Source organism: Trematomus bernacchii, unplaced genomic scaffold, assembly GCF_902827165.1.
Source record: "Trematomus bernacchii unplaced genomic scaffold, fTreBer1.1, whole genome shotgun sequence".
Taxonomy (NCBI): domain Eukaryota; kingdom Metazoa; phylum Chordata; class Actinopteri; order Perciformes; family Nototheniidae; genus Trematomus; species Trematomus bernacchii.
Genome location: NW_022987720.1, coordinates 1465071 through 1492366, shown reverse-complemented (window position 1 = coordinate 1492366; position 27296 = coordinate 1465071). Strand labels below are relative to the sequence as shown.

General features: G+C 41.1%; 2 protein-coding genes across 6 annotated transcripts in view; one reads left to right on the top strand and one right to left on the bottom strand.

Moving 5' to 3' along the window:
• si:ch73-217b7.1 (ensconsin) overlaps positions 1 to 19065 on the bottom strand; it is a 33944-nt gene extending 14879 nt beyond the window's left edge. For 2 of the 4 annotated variants that reach the window (XM_034143246.1, XM_034143247.1), the window contains exons 1-4: positions 8722 to 8887; positions 1248 to 1427; positions 1078 to 1155; positions 348 to 511 (exon numbers count right to left, since the gene is read on the bottom strand). In XM_034143246.1, the coding sequence (XP_033999137.1) occupies positions 348 to 511; positions 1078 to 1155; positions 1248 to 1427; positions 8722 to 8872 (573 nt within the window). In that variant the 5' untranslated portion in view covers positions 8873 to 8887. Of the gene's footprint in view, positions 1 to 347; positions 512 to 1077; positions 1156 to 1247; positions 1428 to 5779; positions 5849 to 8721; positions 8888 to 18973 lie in introns of those variants that run through there. The other 2 variants (XM_034143248.1, XM_034143249.1) reach the window with 2 other exon arrangements.
• Positions 19044 to 27296, top strand: part of iyd (iodotyrosine deiodinase) — a 32290-nt gene continuing 24037 nt past the window's right edge. Inside the window, exons 1-2 of one of the 2 annotated variants that reach the window (XM_034143252.1) lie at positions 19044 to 19131; positions 21607 to 21745. In XM_034143252.1, coding sequence (XP_033999143.1) covers positions 21679 to 21745 — 67 coding nt within the window. In that variant the 5' untranslated portion in view covers positions 19044 to 19131; positions 21607 to 21678. The remainder of the gene's footprint in view (positions 19132 to 21606; positions 21746 to 27296) is intronic. The other variant, XM_034143253.1, reaches the window with a different exon arrangement.

Here is a 27296-nt window from a genome sequence, read left to right as displayed (position 1 = left end):
GGCGAGGGCCTGAGCTTATCAACTTTAGCCATGCAGTTTCCACATGCTCTTCTTGCTTTACCTACAGCCACACATTTTATTTATATTATATAGACAAAACTTCCTGTCAGCAATCTATGGGTGGCATTGCAACAAACTACACCCACGTTTCCCTACAGTTTATGAAAGATATGGTGAGTAGTAATAAATCAACATGAATTAGGGAAAATTAGGGTGAGTTTGCAGTTCAAACTCCAACTCACTAAAAAGGGAAGGGGCATAGAGTGTGTATATGGTTCACTAAAAACTGATATTTATTAGCCTGTGGAGGATGACGTTGAGTGTTGTGTTGCACTTGTGTGTCGGACCTTGTCTTCCTCCAGTTTCTGCCGCCGTTTCTCCTCCACGGCAGCCCGTCTCTTGTCCTCCTTCACCCTCTGCTCCTCCAGCCTCTTCTTCCTCTCCTCCAGCTGCTTCTCATAGTGCTGCCGGGCTCGCTCCTCACGCGCCTGCCACTGGGTCTCCTTGATGGCTGAGGCATAGTGCACACACATACACACAGTTAATAGACTATGGTTTGCACGCTACATAAAACAAACTAAATTAAACATGTGTACAAACACACACGATGCATGCACACGCAGGCTTATAGCAGCAGTGAGATGGGTCAGCTGTGGATCATGTGACTAGGCTTTAGCTTTAAACACAAAGCAAATCCCTCTGCCCCTCAGCTGGGGCCGGAGGTATGACCGCTGTACAACAATACAAACACACTGAGTAAGAAATACAAAAATACATACACAAGCACTGACTTCCCAAAACTAAAAATCTGTTGCGGTATGCTGCTCACACACTCGTACAAACACATTTTTTTTTAAACACAGGCCTCTCTAAACCCTGTCCCATGGCCTGACCCATTATGTAACATTGGTGCCATGGCAACGGGGGGTGCCTGGCTTCAGCCTAGACTTTATGTAACGGCCAGAGAAACAGGCAATTCACCACAGCTACCAGACGAGTTCAGTAGAGATATGTTGCATATGTTGTGCCTCATGCACACTAATGCAGTCCACACACACACAGTTATAGAATACACACCGTTCTGTTTCTCACACTCATCCCGGCGCTCACGGGCTAATCTCTGTCTTTCGTCGATCTTGTTGAAGAGCAACGAGTCTGCAACAAAAGCACGTTTTAAACATTACATTTAACTACTGTACTAGCGACATCATTCGTGTAATACGTCTCATTCTGCCAGTGTTATTTACCTGGTCTGTTGGCAGCATTGTTACTGGGGCTGTTGCTGGTGGTGGTGTGAGTCTGTGTAGGGGTGGTGTTGGGGGTGAGGGTCAGGGTGGGACTGTAGGTGCGCCCCGAGCCCGAGGAGCTGGGGCGGGTGGCGGACGTAGACGTTCTGCCATCCTCCGATATATACTGGGAGTCAGACGCTGGAAAGAAAGATAAAAGTGTCAACATGTGGAGCGAAATAGACACTAAGAGGAGAAACAATAGACAGATAGAAAAAAGAAAACTGTAGATATGTGTAACTTTAGATTTTTTACAATTGAGCATCTATTCAGCAGGAGCTCCATAGTATCCAACCTTGCTAAGTAAAATAAAGAATAGGTAGAGTGTGTGCAAAAACCAAGAGTCTTGAACGCATCATAAATCCACTTCCAGTAGAAACCCTGAGGGGCTACAGTTTCCCCACTTTGTAACTATACACCCACAAAGGTGTAGCCAGCCTCTGTACTAACACAGTGCCACGTAAGGCAGTAAAACAGAACCACACCATCAAAGTCAATACTGTTCTCCAGTCAAGTATTTAACAACATGATAGGAATACCAACACACCTAATAGTTTATACCTGTAGTAAACTTTAATGCATCATTATTCAATATGAATATGGTATTTATTTAATACTATTCACCTCTGAAAACTCATGTCTTCATTTTTGCTTGCCACTGAATTTTATAAATATGGTTATATTTGGTTATTACAGTAAGGGCAGATTTGTTTGATAAAAGCCGGCCTTGTTGCCACAGTGACGCCAAAAGGATACTTATACTGAAGAATACAGAGTTTGATCATTTATTATCAACTTTACAAATAATATACAATATCACATTAAGATACACATTTTAAAAAGGTTGTCATATGTTATAAGAGGTTACGATACAGGTTTGTGTGAATTAGACCGGTGAGATTCCAGTAGTAACGTCTTCTAATGGGTCATTGATCATGCACATAGTGGTGTAAGGTCTGAACTTAGAGTAGCTATATGAAAACAAGCAACAAGGAGAAAAACAGTAGAGCTCTAGTTTTGTATATATTTACAGTTTCTGCAGTATAGCCTGACAGGAAACTAATTGAGGTAAAACAATGTATACTGCGCTCTCCGTGTTCTCAAACGTCCCCTGTGTGTTGCAGTGTTTCCTCTCAGCTCCGAGCTGGGCCATTGATTCATGGTACTATCAGGCTCGGGGTGACTCAGCACTTTCAGGTCAGCCTCCTGAACACAGACACCGAGCCTAACATCGGGGCCTCGGGCACAAACAGATGAGCCTGTCCCAAATGTTCCCAAACGACACACGCACACCATTTTGTGATAACAACGTTGGCTTAATTAGTCAAGGATCAAGAGGCAAACAGTATTACGGTGGCAACTGATTAACTGGAATAATTATGCACTGTGTATGCATAGGTACTGAGGCAGAGCAAAATAACTGTTCAAACACCTCCTTTGTGTTCAAGCGTGGTGAAGAGATTCTCCACAGAGGCTAATCTGTCCCAGAAAGTTTGAAAAGCAAGTTAAATCAGGATCCAGACTAAAACAAGCTCCTACTCACAGACCCTACCTAAGACGACACACACTATCTGACATTTCCCTCTCCCGCTCGTCTCCTCTTGGTTTCTTTATCGCCTCACTTCAGTGACGTGTTAGCTCAGTGGGGTAATGCCGGTGGTGAAAAGGAACAAAGTACAAGTTACATAGTCGCTGCTACAAGTAGACTCTAACGCCAAGATGAACAAGTGCACTTCAACTGCTTACCTCTTTTGTTTTGCCTTATTCAGTACCCTTGATGTAGGATCAGAATAGTCCATGTAGTATTTTTGCTACAAAGAGTGGCAACTAGGGTGCTAAAGGGCAGAAAGGCAAACCGGACTGAGAACCACATCCCTGAGCCACTGGTGTTATAAGTTATACTATCTTTTACAACCTCATTTTTCAACAGCTTTGGATACACCATACATTTGTATTATTCTTCAGAGAAAAATCTAACAGATTTACCCAAGACACACTTACCAACCTTACTAAAACCACCAAAAGCACAATTATTTAACTTATTTCTTCATGTTATGGTTTGTAATGTAGCGGATTATGTTATAAGTCTAATGTGCAAACGCCGTCTCCACCCTAACTCATTGAGACATGTTGTGGTACTTCACAATGGACATGCAGGACAAAGACGTGAGGTCATAGGTATTGCATTTCGCAGGCTATGGGACATCAACAGAGGTGTGTACACAAGTATCAGCAGGTGTACCCTGCCTCTGGTAACCCTGCAGTGGATCTGGCTTTATACAAGCTTTTGTTGTGACAGGAAGGGCTGGGCCAGGTTACAATAATGTCTGCTCAATGTATTCCTTCCCCTAAAGTTATTTTCCTCCAGCAAAAATGATAAACTCATCCAGAGGGGAGAATAATGTGGTCAGACAAATACAACACTGGGAATTTGTGAATGGCTTTTAGGCAAATAGGTCATGTGACTATACAATTGCATCACATGGACACATTCTGGTATACTGTAAGGAGCTGTATTTCATTGTTGGAAGTTAACTTCTGATGGAGTGGACCTTCTGACAAGCTGACTTCACAATAAGCCGGTGGTGACAGGCTAAGAGCAGAACCACTTTCCTATGTGACGGACTGAACTGGAGCTCTTCACTGAAAAGAGCTGGGAACACTCTGAAGCACGCAAACAGGAAACAATAACCTTCTGGAAGCAAGAAGCAAACAAGAGAGGCTGACATAATGGAAGATAATTAGCAATTCATAACATATAAAACTATTATTGGAATAGTAACATGAATCTTGTGTTGCCATGACTCATGATTGATCAATATAATCTTATTCCTACAGAAAAAAGGATGTATAATATATATGTGTGGATTCTCAACAGCAGGAAGGAGTTACATGATACATATAAAATATACAAATGACTGACAAAGAGGATTAACAATGAAAACAGATGGCCATTACCGTCTCGTAATCATCTTTAATCTACCTCTGTTAGTATTTTTTGTTTTATTATTGTTATTTATTTGAACCTATGATTATTATTTATATGAATCTTTAAACTTATTATTAGTATAATTTGTATTGTGTGTTTATATACCTACAGCCAGTCCATGTTTCCTTTACTGTACCGAGTAAGACAGTATAAACTAGTTTCATCCTGCATATCAAGAGGGAGCAGACGAGGCCGTGTGCACATCAGGGCAGCGTAAGGTTTGAGTTTTGGTATAATTTTACCCTAAGGAGTAGGGCTGTGCAATTAATCGTATTTTACATCGCAATTACGATTTTGGCCTGCCACAATTACGAAAACAACATAATCGAAAAAAACAATTATTTTGCTTTGCTAGGTTGTGACAGTTGTCACATATTTGATCTAATTAATTTTGGTCTCATTTATTTGTATTTATCATATTTATATATGTTTAGTAGCTTGGGGAAGTGCGCTCCAAAATATTTGTTGATCTTGTTTATTGGTATTTATTATTTTGATATTATTTATTTAAATGTATCATTTATTTTTGTATTGGTTTTTCAGTTGAATTATACGTTCAGGGTAATCAACAGTTAAAAAGATACTGTTCAAATTATTATTTGTAATTGTTTTAAAGTTCAATAAATGGATTTTTTCAAAGTCAATGAATAATCGTATTTAATAATCGTGATATCAATTATTGACCCAAATAATCGTGATTATGATTTTTGTCATAATCGCACAGCCCTACTAAGGAGTCAGTGTTATGAATACAAAAAAGATGCTTAATTAAAAGCAAGAGAGCGAAAAGAACAGCTTGACATTATTTGTACAGGCAAAATGGTTTATTTATGACCACTTGACTGCTGCACTGTGCAAAGTGGGTCACACTGGACTTATTAAAAACGTTTAGTTCATTATTTTCTAATACACCATCACATGCAATGGTTTAACTGTATAATGTGGTGGACTTGTTTCTAGTGCAGGGCTGTTTCCTCTCACTGCATCACATCCATCTGTCAACACACCAAAGACCAACTTTATATGTAGCATCGTGCTAGCTCCCAGTACATCTACAAAAACCCCACCCACCTTTGGCCTGTTCCAAATGTTAGCGAAACACTAAGTGTGAAAAGAATGGAGGTACTGCAAGTTTTTCTAATGCCATAAGGAGAGTTTGGAGTGCAGTCATGTCCTTTGTAATATGTTGGGATTTGTTTTAACACACTAGATTTCAAAAGAGCCAATACATTTTCAAGTAATTTCAAAACCACTTCAGGCCCTTGAAGAATGTTCATCTCACTTGAAGTGGATGTAGAAATTCAACTAAAATCAGTTTTTCAACCTCAACGAAATGTGTTTTTTTAAATCCAATGTGCTGCAGTGCAGAGGCAAAATGAAACTAACCTGTTACCAACAGCCTGCAATGTACTTGTTTTCTTTCCCTACCCTTCACCTTGTTGAAGCGGTGCCAATCTATCAGTGAAATATGCAACAGTCCTGGAATCAAATCTCAAGTCTTTACCTGGAGTCTGGTGCATGATTCCAGGGGTGTCACTGCCAGGACGGGACTTGTTGAACCCCTGGCTAGCGTCCCACTCCGACTAGTCAGACTGGAGGGCCAGAATCAACGTTTCTACTTCCTGCTAACATCCTACACGGCGGCAGATAAGCTAGGATCCAAAGTCCATGTCGTAGGAGGGAGACGAAGGACAAAGCAAAAAATGAAGAAATTCTGAAAAACCACACCCCTTACTTCAGAGTAAAGGGGAAAGCAGGACAGGAAAGAGAGAGAGGGGTCAGCTTCGGTTGTTGTCAATGTTTTTGAGAGCCGACCGACTATGGGACAGGTTGTGGTGACTGTCCAAGCCCCATCCTTTTATCCATGTGTGTGTGTTTATGTGTGTGTGTAACAGAGAGTGAGACATAGGGAGAGTGTGACTGTTTAATCTGCCCCTCCTTCCCTTATTGCTGGAGCGTGTTCCCCACCCCCAACCTATCCTCCGTCAGATTAAATGGTCAGAGTTAGCGATTAATGCTGTGCCGTCCGGGCAAGTGGGTAGCAGGCGAGCATGCTGTGTGGCTCCTGCAGCCTGAGAGGATTAGCCCACTGCTAATGCTAAGCTAAACAGTAAGCTCCAGCCAGCAGAGAGGCAAAGGGGGCAGGGGGCGGGAGTCCTCCTCTCTAGCCCCAGGACAGGCAGTCAGGCCGGGATAACAGCTGCCCTCAGAGGAGGGTACTGCTGCATTTGGGAGCCTGTAGGTTTCAGCTCAGGTAATGTATGTCTGTCGTCAACATATAACTCTTTAAAGTTTTTGACAAAAGTATAAGGGCAATAAATAATAAAAACAGCTGTTGTCTATTTTTGAAATGTTGCCATCTCTATCACAAATGCTCTTAAATAAATAGTCATACTACCAATCATAGAAACTTTGTTTAGCAACGTGTCATCGATATATGTATAGAAATGACATGCAAATTGATATTAGAAGACAAATTCCCAAAATAAAGATTGCTAAAGAAAAGCTTTCCTTAACCAATGTCAAAAACAGCATCTCATCTCGGTCACAGTTGATTCAAACAACTATTTACATAATGTATCTACCCTGAAGACCAAGACATGCTTTTAAACTTCCAAGCACATAAACATCTATAAACTTTTAAAACTGGAGATGGGTAATTAATACAGTCTACATTTAAATGTATCCTGAATAGTGCTAAGCTAGCCGAAACACTGCTTTTGTTTTCACCTTGTGGTCTATGTGTGTGTGTCTGTGGACAGATCTTTGTGACCCTGGCAGTGTTCCAACCATGCAAGAGAAAGTCACAAATCTTATAAGGTGTGTTCAAATCAACATGAAAGTTGGGTTCTAAGGGGAGTGGGCTCACTAGTTTTAAAATAAAGGTTACTATGGAGCAAGTGAGCAGTTACATGATAGTTTGTGATCATCCTCGCTGCAAGAGCTCACAATTGTCTCTTCATCCTCTCTCTCTTGGTCTATTCCATTATGTATAGGTAAAGTGAGTCGTGCATGTTCGCCCCATGAGGAAACTGCAAACCTTTAGTATGAGAATGTCTTACACTAAAAGGAAATGCAGTTAATTAAAAAATAACTTGTTTCCTTGTTCTTTTTACATCATATAGTTCTACTTTTTTACAGGATGTCAGGTTAGACATGTAAGACTGTATAACTGAAGTTAGGGGAATAAAAGGGGGAATTATAAAAGCTACATATTAAGTCACGTTAATATGTGATCACCCTCCTGTCTCCCTACGTCAATAAACAACCAAACCTCGCTAAAAAATGTGTTATACAAATTTCTCTTTCACCTGTATGATTGGATATGAAATACATATAAATGGTGATAATTCAAACAGTTGCTCGTTTCCTTGCAGCAAATTCAGAAGGACCCTATAATGCTTAATTTACTCTATATATGTATCCGTGTTAGTTGACCAACATTCACCAAAACCACAAACCTGACTGAGGTTTTCTCTGTAAAACTACAAAACCCAGAAACAGTTCACTAACAACTCTGCAGACCTAATCCCACGTTTGACAAACACAGAACTGTCCAATGGGAATACATTGCAACAGCAGCTCTTGTCAACATTACATAAAAAGGCATGAGGTAAACTAAAGAATAATTCATAATTAAAAAAAAGCTAAACAACTGACAGTTTGCAAATGTAAAGATTCTTTACTTTGGACACATACAGCCCTGTGGACTGATGCAGTATTACAACCACAGACACGTGTGAAGTGGACTGCACCTTCACTCTCATCTGCTGCCCTTGGGTTGACCCAATCTTGCCTGTCAGCTTGTTTTCACACACACAGCTTTCTCATCAGACTTGTCAGCCACCTGTTTCCAGAACACACACACACACACACACACACACACACACACACACACACACACACACACACACACACACACACACACACACACACACACACACACACACACACACACACACACACACACACACACACACACACACACACACACACACACACACACACACACACACACACACACACACACACACACACACACACACACACACACACACACACACACACACACACACACACACACACACACACACACACACACACACACACACACACACACACACACACACACACACACACACACACACACACACACACACACACACACACACACACACACACACACACACACACACACACACACACACACACACACACACACACACACACACACACACACACACACACACACACACACACACACACACATCTTTCTGCCCCACTAGCCTCTCTGTCCCAGATTGAAGATCTAAAGTTTAAATGAAGCTCAAACAGCACGAAGTACCAGAGCATGCAATCCCGCTGTGCTCTCCCTCCATCCTCTCCCTCCATCCTCTCCCTCCATCCTCTCCCTCCATCCTCTCCCTCCATCCTCTCCCTCCATACCTCTTTTCTTCCTCTTGCGAGCATCTCTCCGTCTCAGCCCTTCCTCTTCCTCAGTGATGGTGAAGAGTGCCGGGATGGCCGAGCGGCTGCCTCCCTTCCTCAGCTTCCACTTGCCCCGCGAGCCCCCACCTTGTATTTTACTCTCTGGCATGGCCTGCCCTGTTGCTATCCCTCGGTCCCCTGGCTAACTCGCCCAGCCCCTGCCCATCCCACCATGCAGTGGTGGTGGGGGGGGGGGGCAGGTAAGTGGTGGACGCCAGAGGGTGGTGGGGGGTCACCCCTAAAAGCCTTCTGCTCAGCGAAGACAGCTATGAGGTAATGCTTGAAGCCAATTCCTCTCGCTGCATATTGCTGCTCTGTCTCTTAGACAGCAGGAAGAAGAGACCAACGAGGAAGAGAAGAGAAGGAAAGATGTAGGAAATTAAAGTGTAGAGAAAAAGGAGACCGTAAGAAAAGAAACAAGTACAGAGAGATGAAGTGTGAAAGAGACACACAGAGCTGCCCACTGTGCCCTGCTGACAATGGCAGTGCCAGGCGGAGAGACGGAGTGAGACACAGAGTGCGACAATCTGGAGTCTGGAGGATGAGCTCTCGTAGTCTGGCTTAGAAAATAAGATTTAATCCAAAAAACTGGCCGGGGGAAGAAAGCTGGAAAGATTGCACTCCTCAAGAGATGCTGCTGTCACCACTCTTACTGCAGCCCCCCTCTCCTCCCTCTCGCTGGGCCTGTTCTGTAAACTTGTCAGAATGATCACATCACACAGGCACTGGCTGTACAGTAAACTCACACACACTGCCCCACAGATACACTAGTAGGAGGGCAGCAGGGCCGTTCAAATATTTAGTGAAAATCCAGCAGTGAGCCGGTACCGGTAAAAGGGTTTCCCTGACAACAGCAGCAACAGGACTGATGATGAGAGGAAGCAAGAGAGCAGAGGACAGGCTCACTTTAATGTAATACACACACACACACACACACACACACACACACACACACAGACACACACACAGACACAAGCAGGGCAGCACGCCTGTGCACACACCAAAGCAAATAATGCAGTGCTGGATCTGCCTGTGTGGAAGGGGTGTGTCCTAAGAGCACATGGTATATGTCCCCGCCCTGTTCTCCACTTAAAGAGGCATCAGCTCTCTGGCATACCGGGGAAGTGCAGCAAATATGGAAAATCTCTTTATTCATGTCCTGCGGGCTCTTTACAGGACACAGAATTAACAGTGTTCAGATCCATAGTTATTCCTGAGCAGTATGAACAGATAATAAGATGTGCTTCACTATCATTTCATACACTGACACACTGCAAATACACTGAATATGAGAAAGGGTGAGGAATAAATTAGATAAGATGTGATGAGCATTTGAAATGGTCAGAGGCTGCTCACAGTATGGCAGGTGACATGCAAAATAAAAGGGCAATGAAGTTATTGAAGGCTACATTTTTGGAAGTTTGTCCAATGACAGTGCAGCAGCCTGCATGATAGATATCACGTATACTATAGCAAATACAGAGATAAACAACCAGCATGACCGCTTTAAATCTCTGGTGCTGCGGCTGAGAAAACAGCAAAAATGGTTAAAGGTGCATGCAAGTTATAAAAATTGTAATAGCCTAATATTAGGGGTTTTGTGAAAATGTGGAAGATTTTTTGCTTCGAATCAATATTAAAAAAACATCTTCATCCCGTTTCAAGCTGGTATTTCTGCACAGTTAAAGATACAGATTAGGTTATACTATTATTATTATTAGTAATATACATTTGTAAAATTGGATTTTACTCTGCAGAGGATTGATCCTAATTTGTGTGATCAAAACTATAGAAGATGGACCGTCTAAAACGTCAAGATTTATCTGAATAGGATATACAGTATGTAAGAATCCTAAAATTCAAAATATGTTCTTAATCGAATAGAAAAATCGTCTTGAATTCATATTTGTTGGCGTTTAACCTTTCAAAAGAAACATTCCCACTCGAATTCATTTAAAATAGAGAAGTAAATTTGAGGGAGTTTAGTGTTTTATTGGGAGATGATGTAGGGCTGCTCAATTAATCGTATTTTAATCGCAATTACTTTTATTGGTTTTTAAGTTGAATTATACTTAAAGTTCAGGGTAATCAACTGTTAAAAACATACTATTCACATTTTTCTTTTCAATAAATGGATGTTTTCAAAGTAAATGGATAATCGTTTTTAATAATCGTGATATCAATTATTGACCCAAATAATCGAGATTATGATTTTTGCCATAATCGAGCAGCCCTAAGATGATGTCATAAAATATGATGACAGGCATTCGATGCTTCAAAAACCTGAATAGATGCGTCGGATGTTAAAAGAATATGGCATACAGTACTGCTTTCCCATAGACTATTTCAGCACAAAGCATCTAATTCACTACCACCTCAAATACCTGCAGGTAAAGGCATTCAGAACAAGGCTTGCAGCCTCTTCTCCTCAGGGAGCACATGCTGTACAAATCGTCATTCATGAAAGAGCAATCTGATCCTGTCCCTGCAGGATGGAGTAATGCTGTAATCCTAACCCTCAGACTTAAACCTGAGAGGCCAGGCTACATCCTCCAACACCTTTCTGAATGTACACAGACAAGGAAATAGATTAAATATGTTTGACTGTTTACACATTTAGCATTGAAGTATACAGAATGGACTACTACCAAAGAAAAAAGTAAAAGGGATTGTCTTTCTTGTGAATACACATTCTGTGATTTTCTGTAAATACAGTCCAAGTAATCCATTGGATTTAAAAAAAGAAAAAGTGATATTCCTTGTTGCTCATAAGAAACCAACCTGATTTATTAGCAATGTCAGCAAACATTTGAATGGAAAACTTTTGACAATTCGGCACATTTTAAGTATCTTATCCCACATAAAAGCATGTTCAATCTAAGGCTAATTCAAATTGATGTTTGCTCCCTCAGTGACATGTGGTTTGAAAAACAACTATAGCTTCATAACAAATAGAGCTAATATTAATGAAGTCTCGCAACAATGGTGTTCGCAGCTACCGTCATACAATTCAGTCATGTGGTCGAAGATGATGAAACAGATGGGAAAATCCAGATGTCTCTTTGACAAACAAAGGCCATTTAATGAAACGGTGATTAGAAAATGAAAGAATTGTGCTTGAATGGAAGAGTTTAGATGTAAACTGGTAACATGATGGCGGAGCTCTGAGATCTCTCACGGCAGCAACCAGTAAGACGTCAATTTGTCAGCTGATATAGAAAACAGATAGTAAAACTGGTTTGGCCACCAAGTTAGAAACTATACACAAATCATTTCTGTACAGGCATATTATGGGGCAACTATTCATTTAATTTAATTTCAAATCCTTTGAGATCATTGATCTCTTTTTCAAGGGAGACCTGCTCAAGTAGGTTCCACATGAAACATAAAAACATAAAACAACAGAACAACAAAAAGGACATCATACAGCATCATTACAGGGATTACAATAACTATCCACATGAACAGGTACCAACAGCATCCGATTGAGTAGCATCCAACCGAGCTTTAAAAACATTTAGTGGCACCAGATTGCTCAGTTTCCATTTAATTTGCAGACTATTCCAAGACAGAGGAGCTGCGCATCTAAAAGCTATCTTCCCTAAGACAGTCCTAGCAGTTGGCACATTTAATAAAACCACAGCATGCGATCTCAGGCAGTAGCCACTTACAATTCGCCGTGAGATCAGGGAGCAGATGTAGGATGGAAGTTTCCCTAACATGGCTTTGTATATAAAAATGTACCAGTGACTGAGCCTCCGTACAGTTAGTGAAGGCAAACCTGCCCTTGCATACAGGGTACACTGATGGGTTAATACTTTACAGTTTGTCACAAATCTCAGTGCACTGTGATACCCAACATCTAACTTGATCAGGTAATGGGCAGGTGCATTCATATAAATCAAATGACCATAGTCCAGCACAGGTAAAAAGGTCACAGTGACTAGCCTTTTCCTGGCCTCAAGCGAGAAACAGGACTTGTTCCTGTAAAAGAAACCTAGCCTAACCCTCAGCTTTTTAAAGCAGATTATTGACATGAAGTTTAAAAGTGAGACAATCATCAAGCCAGATACCAAGGTATTTGTAACAGGTAACCACTTCAAGTTTTATTCCTTGCGTAGTTACAATATCTAAAACAGGCTCTGATGTCTTTTTAGCTTTTGAAAAGAGCATTACCTTGGTTTTATCAACATTTAAGAGAAGCTTTAGTTCAGAGAGCTGAGTCTGAATAATGTTAAAAACACCTTGCAATTCAACAACAGCCTCCTTAATGGAGGGACCTGCACAGTACATCACGGTATCGTCCGCATAAAAATGTAAGGTTGCTCCATTGACATTTTCACCTAAACTATTGATATAGATAGAGAATAATAGCGGACCTAAAACAGAACCTTGTGGTACACCATTAGTAATGTTCAACCACTCAGAAGACAGCCCATCGAACTTAACACATTGGGACCTTTCAGAGAGGTAGTTCACAAACCACCCCACTGCATGGCAGGATAAGCCAATACTGGCCAGCCACTGCTTTAAGATGCGATGATCGACGGTATCAAACGCTTTGGACAGGTCAACAAATAGAGCTGCACAACTCTGCTTATTATCTAAAATACTCGCCATATCATTCACCACTTTCATTGTGGCAGTGATGGTGCTATGTTGCTTTCTGAAGCCTGACTGATGTTTAGACAGGATATCATTTGGACATAAAAACTCCTTTACCTGTTCACTCACTAGGCGTTCGAGCACCTTGGCCAGAACTGACAATTTAGAGATGGGCCTATAATTATTTAATAAGGTGGCCTCCCCTCCTTTTAGTAAAGGCAGGACATAAGATGACTTCCATATTTTTGGAATTGTATTTGTGCTGAGGGAGAGGTTAAAAAGAGTAGTGAGAGGTGGAGCAATAAAATCTGCAGCTATCTTTAAAAAGAAAGGTTCTACGTTGTCCGGGCCAGCCGGTTTCTTAGGATCTAACTTGGTTAAAGCTTCACGAACAACATCAACAGTAAAAGGAGTAAAACTGAAAGGGTTTTCCAGACCACATTGTTCAGAGTCACGGACTGTGGTGTTCACAGAAGCAGAGTTAGTGACATAATCAAACAGAGAGCCACAGGACACAAAATGCTCAACAATTTAACATGGTGGCCCTGTCCGATATAGTGCCAGATGCTGTGGTAAGGCACGGAGGTAGCTCATTACGGATTTCACCGGTGGATATCGATTTTATGGCTTTCCAAAATGTTCTAGGATTATTCAGGTTCTTTGTGGTAACTGACAGATAATACTTAGACTTAGCACTTTTGACATGTGAAGTGAAGCTATACCTTAGCTGCCTAAATCGCAGCCATTCTACCTCTGAGCCTGATTTCCTAGCCTTTGCCCAGGCCTTGTTTCTCTCATGAAGGAGACAGATAATTCAGCAGAAAACCAAGGATTGTCTCGTCCCTTCACTCTTAATTTACGCAGGGGTGCATGTCTATCTATAATTTCCATAGAACCAAGATAAAAATAAGACCATGCAGTTTCAACATCATCACACAGATCGATTTTTTCCCAATCAAAATCAAACAGATCATGTACAAAACCCTGCACCACAAAATGTTTTGTGTCTCTCTTACTGATAATGCAAGGTTTACCCTTTTGGATTTTTGTGTCCCTAATTGTGGCTACAACACAGTGATCACTCAAATCATTAGCAAAAAGTCCCACAGATGAGTATTTATGGGGAACATTAGTTAAGATGAGATCAATTAAGGAGGATTTATTTGGGAACTTAATGTTAGGGCGAGTAGGACTGTCAACAATCTGAGTAACATTCAATGCGATACAAAGGTTTTTAAAATCCTCTGATACTGTAGTTAACCAGTCCCAATTAAAATCACCAAGTAGCACTATTTCCTTGTAGTGAAGTTGAAATAAAAATGTTGCCAACGAAGACAAGGAGTCCTTGACAGCTGAGGGGGGTTATAACAGCCCACCACCATGACCTGTTGACCCTTTGCTACTTCGATATTTAAGGCTAAAAATTATAGTTGTTTACTGATAGATTTGGAAACCATCTTGGCTACACAAAACTTATTTTTCACATAAATAGCAACGCCACCACCTTTATTAGGTCGGTCGGTACAATATACACTGTAACCATTTAAGGATATGTCAGAGGCCAATATAGATTTATTTATCAAATCAAATCAAGGTTTATTTATAGAGCACATTTAAAAGCGATTTTTGGTCGGGCCAAAGTGCTGTACATGTAATAACTACAATCACATGAAAACACATTTCTATAAGCACAATAAAAGACAATAAATTACAACAGATATTTAAAAAGAAAACACAGGGAAAAGTCAGGAGTCGTGCTCCGCTCTGACTAAAAGGCCAGAGAGAAGAAGTGTGTATTTAGTTTTGATTTAAAAACCCCTAGGGTCTGGGCCGACCTCACATGGAGGGGCAGAGTGTTCCAGAGCCTCGGGCCAGCTGCTGCGAAGGCTCGGTGCCCTCGGGTTTTGAGCCTGGTCTTGGGCACTATCAGCAACAGCTGGTCAGCAGACCTTAAAGCTCTTGTTGGGGTGTAGCGCTGGAGGAGTTCAGCTATATAGGCCGGAGCCAGCCCATTTATGGCGCGTTTCCACTACACGGCCTCGCTCGGCCCCGCTCGGTATGGCTGGGCCTCGTTAGGACTGGCTCACTTTATGGCGCATTTCCATTACAGTTTAGGAACTGCAGTGTAGGCGGAGCCGTGACGTGATCTTCAATGAGAACCCCAGAAAAACAACACAGCCGTTAGCTGTTAGCACTCAGAGCTCACAGCTCCTCATATATGTTCAGAAACTAGACAAAAGTTAAACAAGTACAAACCACAGACTGCCTGTGTCATGGTGAATACAGTCGCTGCTTTATTTATGTCTGTATAGGCCGTTGTTGTGAGTGTGGACGGTCGGAGCATATACTGCGTTAGCTTAGCCAATCTCCATTTAGAAAACACGCATTTTAAAAGGTTTTTCGCCTGCTGTCTGTCTGCAGACTTGACAAAGCATTAATTCATGGTTTTTACTAACCGGTATCAGTATGTTGTTACTTCGGCATCATTTTGAAACGTGTATTACAATTAAATCACGGTCAAATATGTCCATCTTGTTGTAGTTGTAGCCCCCTTGCCAGCGATGCTCTCTCTAGTTTAGCATACTCAGCCCGACTCAGCCTCGTTGTCTCTGGCCCTAGACCCACGATTTTATGAGGCCAGAAAAACTGTGAATTAGGACCCGCCGGCCGGTACTAGGCCAAGTGGAAACGCAACCAAAGACGGGCCGCTGACGTCACAGCCCTCTTAAACCGTGCTCCGCGCTGTAGTGGAAACGCGCCATTAGTGCTTTAAAAACAAATAAAAGGAGTTTAAAATCAATTCGGAACCGAATTGGAAGCCAGTGCAGTGAGGCCAGAATTGGGGTGATGTGGTCACGCTTTTTGTGGCCAGTGAGTAGACGTGCAGCTGCGTTCTGGACTAGCTGCAGGCGTTTAATTGACGCCTGGTCCATACCCACGTACAGAGCGTTGCAGTAGTCCAACCTCGAGGTAACAAAGGCATTAATAACCCTTTCCAGGTCCTCAAATGATAAAAACGACTTAGTCTTGGCCAATAATCGTATTTTAAAAAAAGCAGGTTTTGACTACGCTGCTGACCTGCTTATCGAATTTAAAAGCGCTATTGAAGGTCACTCCAAGGTTCGTGACAGAGGGGAGGATATTATTTTTGAGGGAGCCCAGAATATCAACCTGGGAGGCTAGAGGTTGGGGTCCAAAAAAGATAACCTCAGTCTTGCTCTCATTGAGGTTGAGGAAATTTTGGCTCAGCCAGGATTTGATCTCTGCTAAGCAGTCCATCAATAGCTGTAATGAGTTAACATTTGAATTGAGTGGCAGATAGATCTGTACATCGTCGGCGTAGCAGTGTAAGGGGATGTTGTGTTTTGTGAGAATTGAACCTAGGGGCAGTATGTACAGTAGAAAAAGGATGGGGCCCAAAATCGAGCCTTGGGGAACCCCACAGGTAAGAGGGGCTATGGCTGAGGAGAAGGCACCTAGCTGCACTGAGAAGCTACGGTCTGTCAGGTAGGACCTGAACCATGCAAGGGCAGAGCCTGTGATGCCAGCGGACTGTTCAAGCCGTGACAACAGGATGCTATGGTCCACAGTGTCGAAGGCAGCTGTCAGGTCTAACAGCACCAAGACAGCTGGGCTACCTGAGTCGGCGGCTAGGAGCAGATCATTAAAAACTCTTAAAAGTTAAACATTTAGCCACGTTTCTGATAAGACAATGACATCAGCATCAGTCGAGCTCGCCCAAATGCGGACAAAATCTAGTAGGTAAAAGACTGCGCACATTTAAGTGAATGAATCCCAGCCCAGCCCTAGAATTAACTATTAGATGGTGCAGATACAAAAATGGCAGATTGGAGAAAACAGCTGATAATCCCGTAGGAAGGTGAACATAATAGAGCCAGCTTCACTGGTTAGATCAAAGGTATGGGGGTGCAGTGTATTGTGTATATTTACAACTCACAGCAGCATGGGAATATCAGATACATAATGCATAATGCATGTAGTAGGAAGTTCTTTATGCATACTAAGATGGCAACAGGATTTGAAAGCTTGAAAGCATGCTGTTACAGAAAATGGATGCCGAAACTTTGCAGAAGAGTCTTATGAGACCAATTTCAGTAGGCATTCATGGGGAAGGTAAGGCTAGACAGAGGAAAACAAATGGACTAAGGAGTACAAAACAGCCATGGATTTCACTTTGGGTCGTGTTTGTTAGAGTTGTTTGTAGTGAAAAGCTGTAATCTCTTAAATAGTTGGACAGAATGCTGATTTAACAGCTGATTAAAGAGAACTTTCATGCTATTATTTTGACTAATTAAATATTTTCTTTCATTCAAACTCCTTGTAGTTTAAAAAAAGTGGGATACTTTAGTATTTTCGGGGTGTTGTGGGCCTTTAAAACTCTCTGCTACAAAAGCATCACTGCACTCCAATTATTTCCAAAGGTTTGCACCATGCCACCACGTCTTTAACTGTCTCAAATATGTTGAGTTTCCTTTTTTATAATTTTTAATTTGCATTTATGAATTCTACAGTTAAACTGTGGAATACATAAATCAGATGTCAGATTTAAACTTTAAACAAAAATTAGGCTTTTTCCATCTTCAGCAAAAATAAAAGATAGTCTAATGGCTGAGAATTTATAGTAAAAATATGTGAGCGTATTTAAGAAAGAAATATAGATTACTACGAAACTTTGCAACATTTATCTTTCTTCTCACATGAATAGCTTTAGAAAGTAATCCAATAATGCATTACATAAGAAACAACATCCTAAAATCCCAACAAGGGATGTGACAGCTACTTTTTTAGCAAACAAAAACCACCTGTTGTTTTACGACTAATGAAGGTGTGGCCATGTGTGAAACGTGCAAATATGCAAATGAATAACCTGACACACACTCCTAAACACACCACCATATTATTTGGCTTTCAGTTTTCAATAAAACATTTATAATGCATTGGGATTCAACAGTAGCAAAGAACATACATGTGGTTCTACTGTATGAGTGAAGCTGACTGGTCATTTTCTGTCCTAGCGTTTAAAAAGCAAAAGCAAAAGACAACATTGGCTAAATGCAATAGCTTGGGTCATAGGTGTCCTGTTAACGTTAGCGTTGTAGAAACGTTTGAGTTATTTACAAGCCAAGCCTAACTGTCAAAAAATAAAAACCTGAAACACCAGAACACAAAGTTGTAGCCCGAAGACAAATTCAGTAACTTCTGCAAGGACACCCTCAGCCCGTTTCCATTAATTCACCTGTCAACTGAAGGAGCATTTCGACGTAGTAGACAAAATGTCAGCAACAGGTGCCTGCCAGCACAAGGAGCTTAATATATCTTTAAAACAACAAACAACACATGTACAAATGTCAATATATGTGTAGTTGAGAAAACAGGTCGTGTTTAATCGTTAATAAACGTTAAGCAACCGGTTGGGTGAGTTAATCCCACTCCCATGACCGCGGCCCGGTGCTTCAGTCTCTCCGCGTTCATAACACCGACACGAAAACTAACCGAAGCCCCTCGGTTGAGCAACACGTTTAATATCAGCTCGTCCTTTTAAAAAAGTTATTTGAAGTTAACTTTTCTGTCTGTATGAACTCACCTTGGGACTCGGGAGGAGATGCGTCGCTGCCATCCTGGTCCGCCATTTCTCCTGACGTCAGCTGAGAGGGATCTGGAACCCGAGGGACCTGCTGACAGGCCGGGACCCTCCCACGGACAGGTGGGGGACGACACAGCAGGATAAAACCTCATCTACAGGTAAAACAAACTCATAATATTGTGTTTTAATCACAAACTTGCTGTACGGTAAACTTTTACTGTTACTTTGTCTCAGTCATGCACACATTAACTTAATTCAGGTCCTTAATGCACCTTGTAAGGCAAGCCAATATTCACCTGTTATCGTGTAGTATGGATTTAGTTTTCTTGCTTAACTTGCCTAGAAGAAATTGGTTATTTTACGCGTGAGTAATTTCATTTTTCTGCTTGTAAACGGACTGCTTGATACACTTAAGAGGGGACAAGGTGTACAAGTGAAAGTATAAGGTCTAAGACCGGTCTGACATCTACTGGCAATGGTGGTGTATCAGTATGTCATTTCAAATTTGGCTTTTGACCTATTTTGGTATCAATGTAAGTTTGGCAAAATTATGAGTCATACTTAGTCAGCTTTTCGACATTTAATCATTCTTTGTATGTTTATTTATTTAGGCTACTTCAAATATGAGTCATATATATATGTTTGGGTCATATTATATGACCCAAACATAGAGCCTATAAAAAGGAAGAAGAGTAATACAAGGAGTATTAAGGACAACTCATCAGAAATGAACAAGAATCCACATGGTTTTACAGAACCTTGAACAACTTGGACAGAAAAGGTGTTTAAAAAAGACCATCCAGGGCAAGTAAACCCATTTATCCAAGTCGAACTAATAATACACACTGTTCTTGATGTCAAAACAGTTACAATGGATTACCCGGGACCTATTGCAAAATAGTTGCAGTATTTGAATAGTTCACTTGAATGCTTTGCACACCCACACAGGTGTTTTCAATACATCTGTCTAATTAGACCTGAAGTCATTTTGCAGTTGGGTTGAGCACAGGTGTTACTAATAACATTAACGATGGCTCTGTTTACAGTGAGCCAACATGCAAAATACCAGGAACCAAAACTGCAGCAGCTACTGTACATACAATTCAGCCATTAATCAATGTATAATAAACAGTGCCATTCCTACTAGGACCTATTAACACATCTCCCATAAAATAAGCAAATTTCTATGCATATGGTCCTGTCCCTTGAGCAACAAAGCAAACATGTGAGAGAAGGAGTTGTCAATCAAACACTATCTAATCAGGCAGTATAAAGGACACCTGTGTGGCCTGGCTATGGGTGTGTACAGGATTTAACACGTTATCTTGTCTTAATTCCTTCCTACTACTAAAGATAAAACCGCTCTCTGTTACAGCTTTACCCTGACAAATATAAAAATGCACTGCTGTAGTGACCTATCTAAAGAAAAACAGTCTCTGTTATAGCTTTGCATTTTATTGATTGATTAAAGTGGACCTATCATGCTATATTTGAATAATATAGTGTAGGACCATACCTATATAAGGCATATTTATACTTTTTTTTTTTCAAAATACAAAACAGATCATGCATTTTAGCCATGCCTCATTTCGCTCAATTTGCACTTTTTTAGCTCTGTTTTTGCAAGGGCTGATTCTGTGAGAACAGCACCACCTACAGGCCTGGCATATGTACTACAGCGTCTCCAGCGCTTTCGAACGGCAATTGCCGTGGCTGTCTCCTCCTGATTGGTGGAGTTGGCCCAATAGCCGTAGCGCCACCGTCCTGACGTCAGGACAGTGTTCAAATCTGGATCAGTTTTTATCAGATCCGTTGCAGCCCCTTTTTTTAGAGATTTGGGTATGGAGGAAAAAAAGAGAGGGTTGTGTTTTCTGACAATTGGTGAGTTCCCTGGAACACCGGGGACACATATTCATGTATAAAAGACATACAAAAGTGCATTTTGCATGATAGGTCCCCTTTAAGTATTATTTAGCTTCACAAGTAAGAGGTTTTTAAACCCAAAAAGCAACACTTAATCTTTAATCTGTATGAATTATTTAAATCAGCACATTTTGAGATGCATGATTTTTACTGGATAATGATCACAGACATTTTTTTTGTCAAAGCCAGTGGTTTTGAATTTGAAAACCATTCAATGTGTGACTGTTCTCCCATATGACCAGCAGAGGGAGCCCTCTTCTTACATTAATAATGTTTGACTCATCAAAACTCCACTAAATCCCTTTAAAGGGATTCAATACGTTTCTCATTAGGTTTTATTGATACATCACTAAGATATTAAAATCACAAGATTCATCTTATTACAGAGCTATTAAAACTGAAGTTTTGTGCATGAACATGATTAGCTTTGATTTATCTTCGATGTAACATTACAACAGATTTCATCAGTTAACTCAAATATGATGTTTGCCAAAAATGTCAATGAAAAACACAATGCAGGAATACAAATGGCCGTTTCACCTCACAGTTACCCTTTTACAAAGAAGCATTTCAATTAGGGGAAATGAGACATGAGACAAAAATCAACCAGTCCACTGTTATTTTAACTAACCCAGAGATATTTGAGCAAGGATTTACTGTTCCTGGCTGGATGTTTGCTAATCTCCGCTCATATCTCTGCTATTTGCCAGACTGTGCAGGCTTACCCCCCCTCTGGACCCCCAGTGAAATGGCTACGGATTGGTGGGAGGAAAACTGAAACCATGGCAACCAGCTGTTTGGCAATTCCTCTGATGGAGGAAGGGGAGGAAGAAGACATTGGCCTGGAAGGTAAAAACTCAGACACACACACTGACAGACAGAAAGACACACACACGTCTGGGCATCTCTGTGGGGGTCAGAGATAGATAGAATGAGAACATGCTGATTGCAAACTTTACTAATTCAGCTCTCCTGTAGTCATATTTAACCCAAGCCCTTTATTTTCTTACTTATTTTTATATCCAAATGCCCTCTAGGCAAAGCTACCCCCTGCTCCTCTTCTTTGCTGATTAGTGTCTGTGTTTTTCTTTTTTTTGGAGCCTGTGTGAGAATCAGACGTTGGTCGTGGGGTACAGGGTTCAGTCAGTAGGTGGTGGTTAAGCGTTCAGGGTCCCATGGGCACAATGAAAGCCTCCCCAAACTGTCTGTAATTGGTTCCCACAGGACAGGGATCTTGAGATTCAAAATCAATCCACACAATGAAAAGAAAATAAACACACTGAGTCTCTGCATGGAATATGAGTACTTACTTGCTGATCTGAAGTGAGGAGAGAGGAAGAACTTGTCTTTGCGTGACCTAAATGTGCTTCCAGGATTGGAAGTGAATGGATGTTTCCACTTTGGGATGCTGATCCTCTGGTTGATTAATGCTCAGGGCTCTTCTTACCAGAAGATGGTGCTGAGGAATAAGCAGATTGAGGAACTGATTGGTTTTGAGGACTTGCGGCCGCTTTGCTCTTCTCCGATTTATTTGGATTCATTTGCGTTGATTATGCGTGCGCTTGCATAAAACCCACAGTTCCGGCCTGCGGACATCAGAGTGGAGATCAGATAAGTTTCTAGATTAAGCAGGCTGGTTTAACAAGCAGTATCTTCAATACAGTGACAAACTGCATCTTTTTTTATCTAGAGGGATTTGGGATAATTCCCAGGAAACCCTCTCTACACAACATTATATATCCATTCATTAAATAAGGGATAATCAAAGTTGAACTCTTGGGGAAAGAAATAAGACATAATGCTTCTTGAGGATTCTGTATCTATGGTTTGAAAAGATTCGATTAACTGTCTCAGGCATCACAAGCATTACACCAAATAAAACATTTCTGAATACTGATTGGTGGGTCACGACTTTTAGCAAGCCCTGCCCAATTAGAACTAAGGTGCTGAAAACGGACAAAAACGTAGAAATCCCTGAAAAATAACCAAATTTTTTCCATCTTTATTCAAGTTGGGCCACATCAGAAGGAAGCTTGTTGGGAATATATTTCTTTAGAGTCTAAAAAACGGTCTACTTTAAACGGCTTTAAATTAAAGGAGGGTTATAAGAAATAGTCAAAACCATTATTGTTATAATGTTATAAACCTTATTGGAAAAACCTGTTATGTAAAAGTGAGAATGCGACATCTATTATTTTCTGTATGTAAAACAGTACTACATCCTTTAATCATGATTTACCTGTCGTTGCAATACTTCCGACAGCAATTAAAGGCAGCATAGCACCTTATTATGAGGTGCTGAACAAGTGTAGGACATCTAAGAGATAATGAGGTAAATAATGCATAACCTGCAAAAGATTAATTTAAAACCAGCTTGCAGAGACATGCTGCTGCGTTGATGATAGTAACACATCGGCACCGACAAAACAGTCATCTCATCAATAGAAAACACACATAAACAGATGTTGGTTTAGTGGTGAAATCACTTTAGCAATGCAAATAAAAAAATGAGGTGCCCATTTTCACGACTCCCATCTTGTTTTTCTTGCATATGATGCAAAATGAGAATGTGCTTGATTTTTTTTATTCATTCAGTCTTGTAAATGTTACATGATAGTGAAATCACACATACTCTGGCAATTATTAATGGAGCACATTGCAATGAAGGTTTATCATCGACTAACCCACATACTCAGTGAGTAAACAGAGAAAAAAGCAGACAACTTTATATGGTTATGACCCTGAATGCACCACTGAGTAGTCTGCCTCTGTCTTATCCTCATTTTACCTTTTAAACAGCAGACAGACGGGACCATCTCTCCATAGCAATCCATCACTTCTTTCATCGTCATTCATGTGGGACAAGTTACAGTTTATTTTTCACATTTCAAATCAAATAAAACTGAGTATAGGAATAACATTTGTGCCTTTTTATAATTGTGATTTTTTGTAAAGAAAATATTGGTCAGTCTTTTTTTGATTACTGTGATTAAATAATTATTTATGTTTAGATCAAGTAGCCTCTTTAATTATCTCTGTCTCTTCATAATTTACAAGAAACAGATGGCATAATTGAGAATGATCTGAACTCACCCCCTGCAGATAGACAGAACCACCAGGACTCCCCCATGTTGTCTATGCCTTGAGTACACACACACACACACACACACACACACACACACACACACACACACACACACACACACACACACACACACACACACACACACACACACACACACACACACACACACACACACACACACACACACACACACACACACACACACACACACACACACACACTCCCACTCAAACTAAATGCTGTATCTAGGTATGAGACCCTTTTACAGCAGACCGATCTCATTCCTCAGGATATGCTCAAAAAAAGGGCCAATCACAAGAGATAAAACAAACCTAAAATCCGGCAGTTCATAGACAAACAGGCTAGCAGACATATGACCCGTGTGTGACCAGAGTAAATAGTGCTATTAATTCTAAATCCCTGCCATTAATCCCTCCGGTGGTTATATTGGTGTTGTCTACACTGCTGTCTCAATAACAGCAGTGTTTACTGACATCCAGGCATTTATTGTGTTGGGAAGACTTAGTGCGCTGCTGATCTATAAAGCTTTACAGACTCAAGATAGGCTCTTCATGCGTCCCTGCTGAATATTGTCTACCAACTGTAGTATTTAACTAGGGATATTTACTCAAATGTTGTACTTAAGTTCAATTTTTCAGGTGCTTGTTCTGTAGAATGATGATGCGTTGCAAGTTGCAAAGGTCAATTATGAGTGTGTTCAAATCTTACCTACAATGTAGTTGATTTAGGAGCGGTTGACATGGCGTTTATAATAATGGCTGGCCAGCTTCTACTGAGTAGAATAAAAAAAGGGCCAAACCACTGCGTTGAGAACTTCTGGTATCAAAATCGGTATATAAAACTGTATATAAGGTAGGAAAAACTCGCTCAACCACAACAAAATACAGCAGTCAAATTCTGAATATGCAATGAATTTGGAATGTTATACTTTGAATTAAAGTAACAAGGGCAATTTCTTTGCGCAGAACAAATGCTTATACCTTTACACTAGACATTATACTAGAGCTTACATATTTGTACATACAGTTGATCCTACTTCTGTACATTTACATAATCAGGATTTTAACCGACAATGTACTTCTTCCACTACACACTATACTGAATAACATTTTCCACCCATCATACTGTACTACAAGTGATGACAGTAGCGACTGAGGTAAATTATAGTATGAAGTCTTTGAACTTCAAAGTGAACATGAACTTTAGACTCACTAAACCTGCCTCAGATGGCTGCACTAAAGCAATAACTGCTCGATCGGTCAACTTTGCTATGTGCATTGTAGTTGTAGTAGTAGTTGTAGTAGTAGTAGTAGTAGTAGTAGTAGTAGTAGTAGTAGTAGTAGTAGTAGTAGTAGTAGTAGTAGTAGTAGTAGTAGTAGTAGTAGTAGTAGTAGTAGTAGTAGTAGTAGTAGTAGTAGTAGTAGTAGTAGTAGTAGTAGTAGTAGTAGTAGTAGTAGTAGTAGTAGTAGTAGTAGTAGTAGTAGTAGTAGTAGTAGTAGTAGTAGTAGTAGGAGACCTTGAAATGGTTCATGTTGGCAACAAAGTCTGTGTGATATTGTACACACCTAAATCATTTTATGCTTGAAGAGCAAGAGTTGTAACATAGTGTCTGGAGAGCTGGAAAAATGAATGAGCTCAGTGTAGTGAAATTAAATAGATTTCCCACAAGAAGTAGTGCCGGTTTTGCCACACACACAAATGCAAGCTGTGTAAGTAGAACACATGCATGCGTGTTATATAGTATTTATAGAGTAGGGAACAGAGGTTGTTCCCAGGGATTCGTTTGTACTTAAAATTGAATCAAATATTAAGTAAGTGTCAAAAGCGTTAGAAATTACTCAATTTGGCGTAACTTGGTCTGGCCCAGTTTATAATGCACTTTGTTTATAGTAGTGTTCCTGTAGTTAAGGAGGAGAGTCCTGCATGCCATGTCCTCCTTACCCACAATGCAGCAGGTCTAGTGTGTAACGCAGTTCCGTGTCATGGGGGTGACAGAAGAATTCCCCCCCTCACTTCTCCTTCACTCTGTCTGGGTAAGTGGTGCTGTACGGCTGAGTAGACTGTCATGTGAATGAATGAGCCGACTATCACAGCGTGACTCGTCCGCCCAGCATTTGTCTGATGCTGCGGTGGGGTCCCACACTAGTGGAGACGAGATGGGATCTATCTTCCAGCAGAAGGGAACTGGGGGGGGGGGGGTGCTGCTGCTGGTGTCAAACCAATCGCTCAAGTCTCTCTTTAACGCCCCAGTCATTTACAGTGTCTGTCTTCCTTCTACTTTCAATCTGCTCCCCTCTCCCTCTCTCTCTGTGTCTCTGAAGTATTGGCATGATGGATCACTGCATCCACAAGGGAAAAGGGAAAAAATATAGTCAATTAGAAGAAGGGGGGGGGGGGGGCGGAGAGGATCATGAGACAAGATGACAGAATGAGGGAGGGGGATGGGGAAGATATGACATTTACAGTAGGGTCTGCCTGGCGTATTTCTATGGCATTGCTTGACTATTAACTAATAACAGCCCATAACGTTTCTTCACCCTTGCCAGTGTAATTTCATACAGTCATGCAATTAGCTCTCTTCTGTCAAACAGCTGTCTCTATTCGCATCAGTTTTGGTATTCTGAAGCAGCATGACCGACAGCGACTGAGCTGGTGTGAGATCTGCTGGTGTGCAGCCAGCTGACTGAACCCGGGCCCGCTGTTGGGGGGGGGTGCTCTAGTCCTTTACTATTCTCCTCGCATTCACCTTGCAGTCCCAATTATTCAAGGCAGCGTGCACGAGCGCTCCTTGTCAGCCATCCCCAGCTGTGAAAAGTGGGTCATGGAATTTAAAGGCACACGGCGCCTTGTTGCACTGCGCTCGCACCGCTTTGGCTTCTCTGGTCCTCCCGACATGCAGTAAGTGTGTGCAATTCGCTTTTCCTGCAGTGAAATCCACACGGCTGTTTTGGAATGTGTGTCAGCGAATCAGAAGGCATTCATTAGCACGTTCTCTGCGGCAATAAACACTGTGGCGCGTTCACCAAGTGTGTCTCTCTCTGTCTGGCTCCTCTGTAAACTGGCCTATATTCTTCCACGTGACTTCCCTTTGGAAATTAAATTACATGAGATTTTAATTTGCAGTGGGGTTGACTTGTTCTTTCACAGACCGGTGATCATGCAACTCAAAGTTTACAGTGGCCCTGTTAAATCTGAAATCCATGACCACTTTCTACCTAGCAACCATGTACAGTAGGCCAGTCCATATGGGGCTAGACATGCTGCAGAGAAAGGCTACTCACGCGCACATTGAGC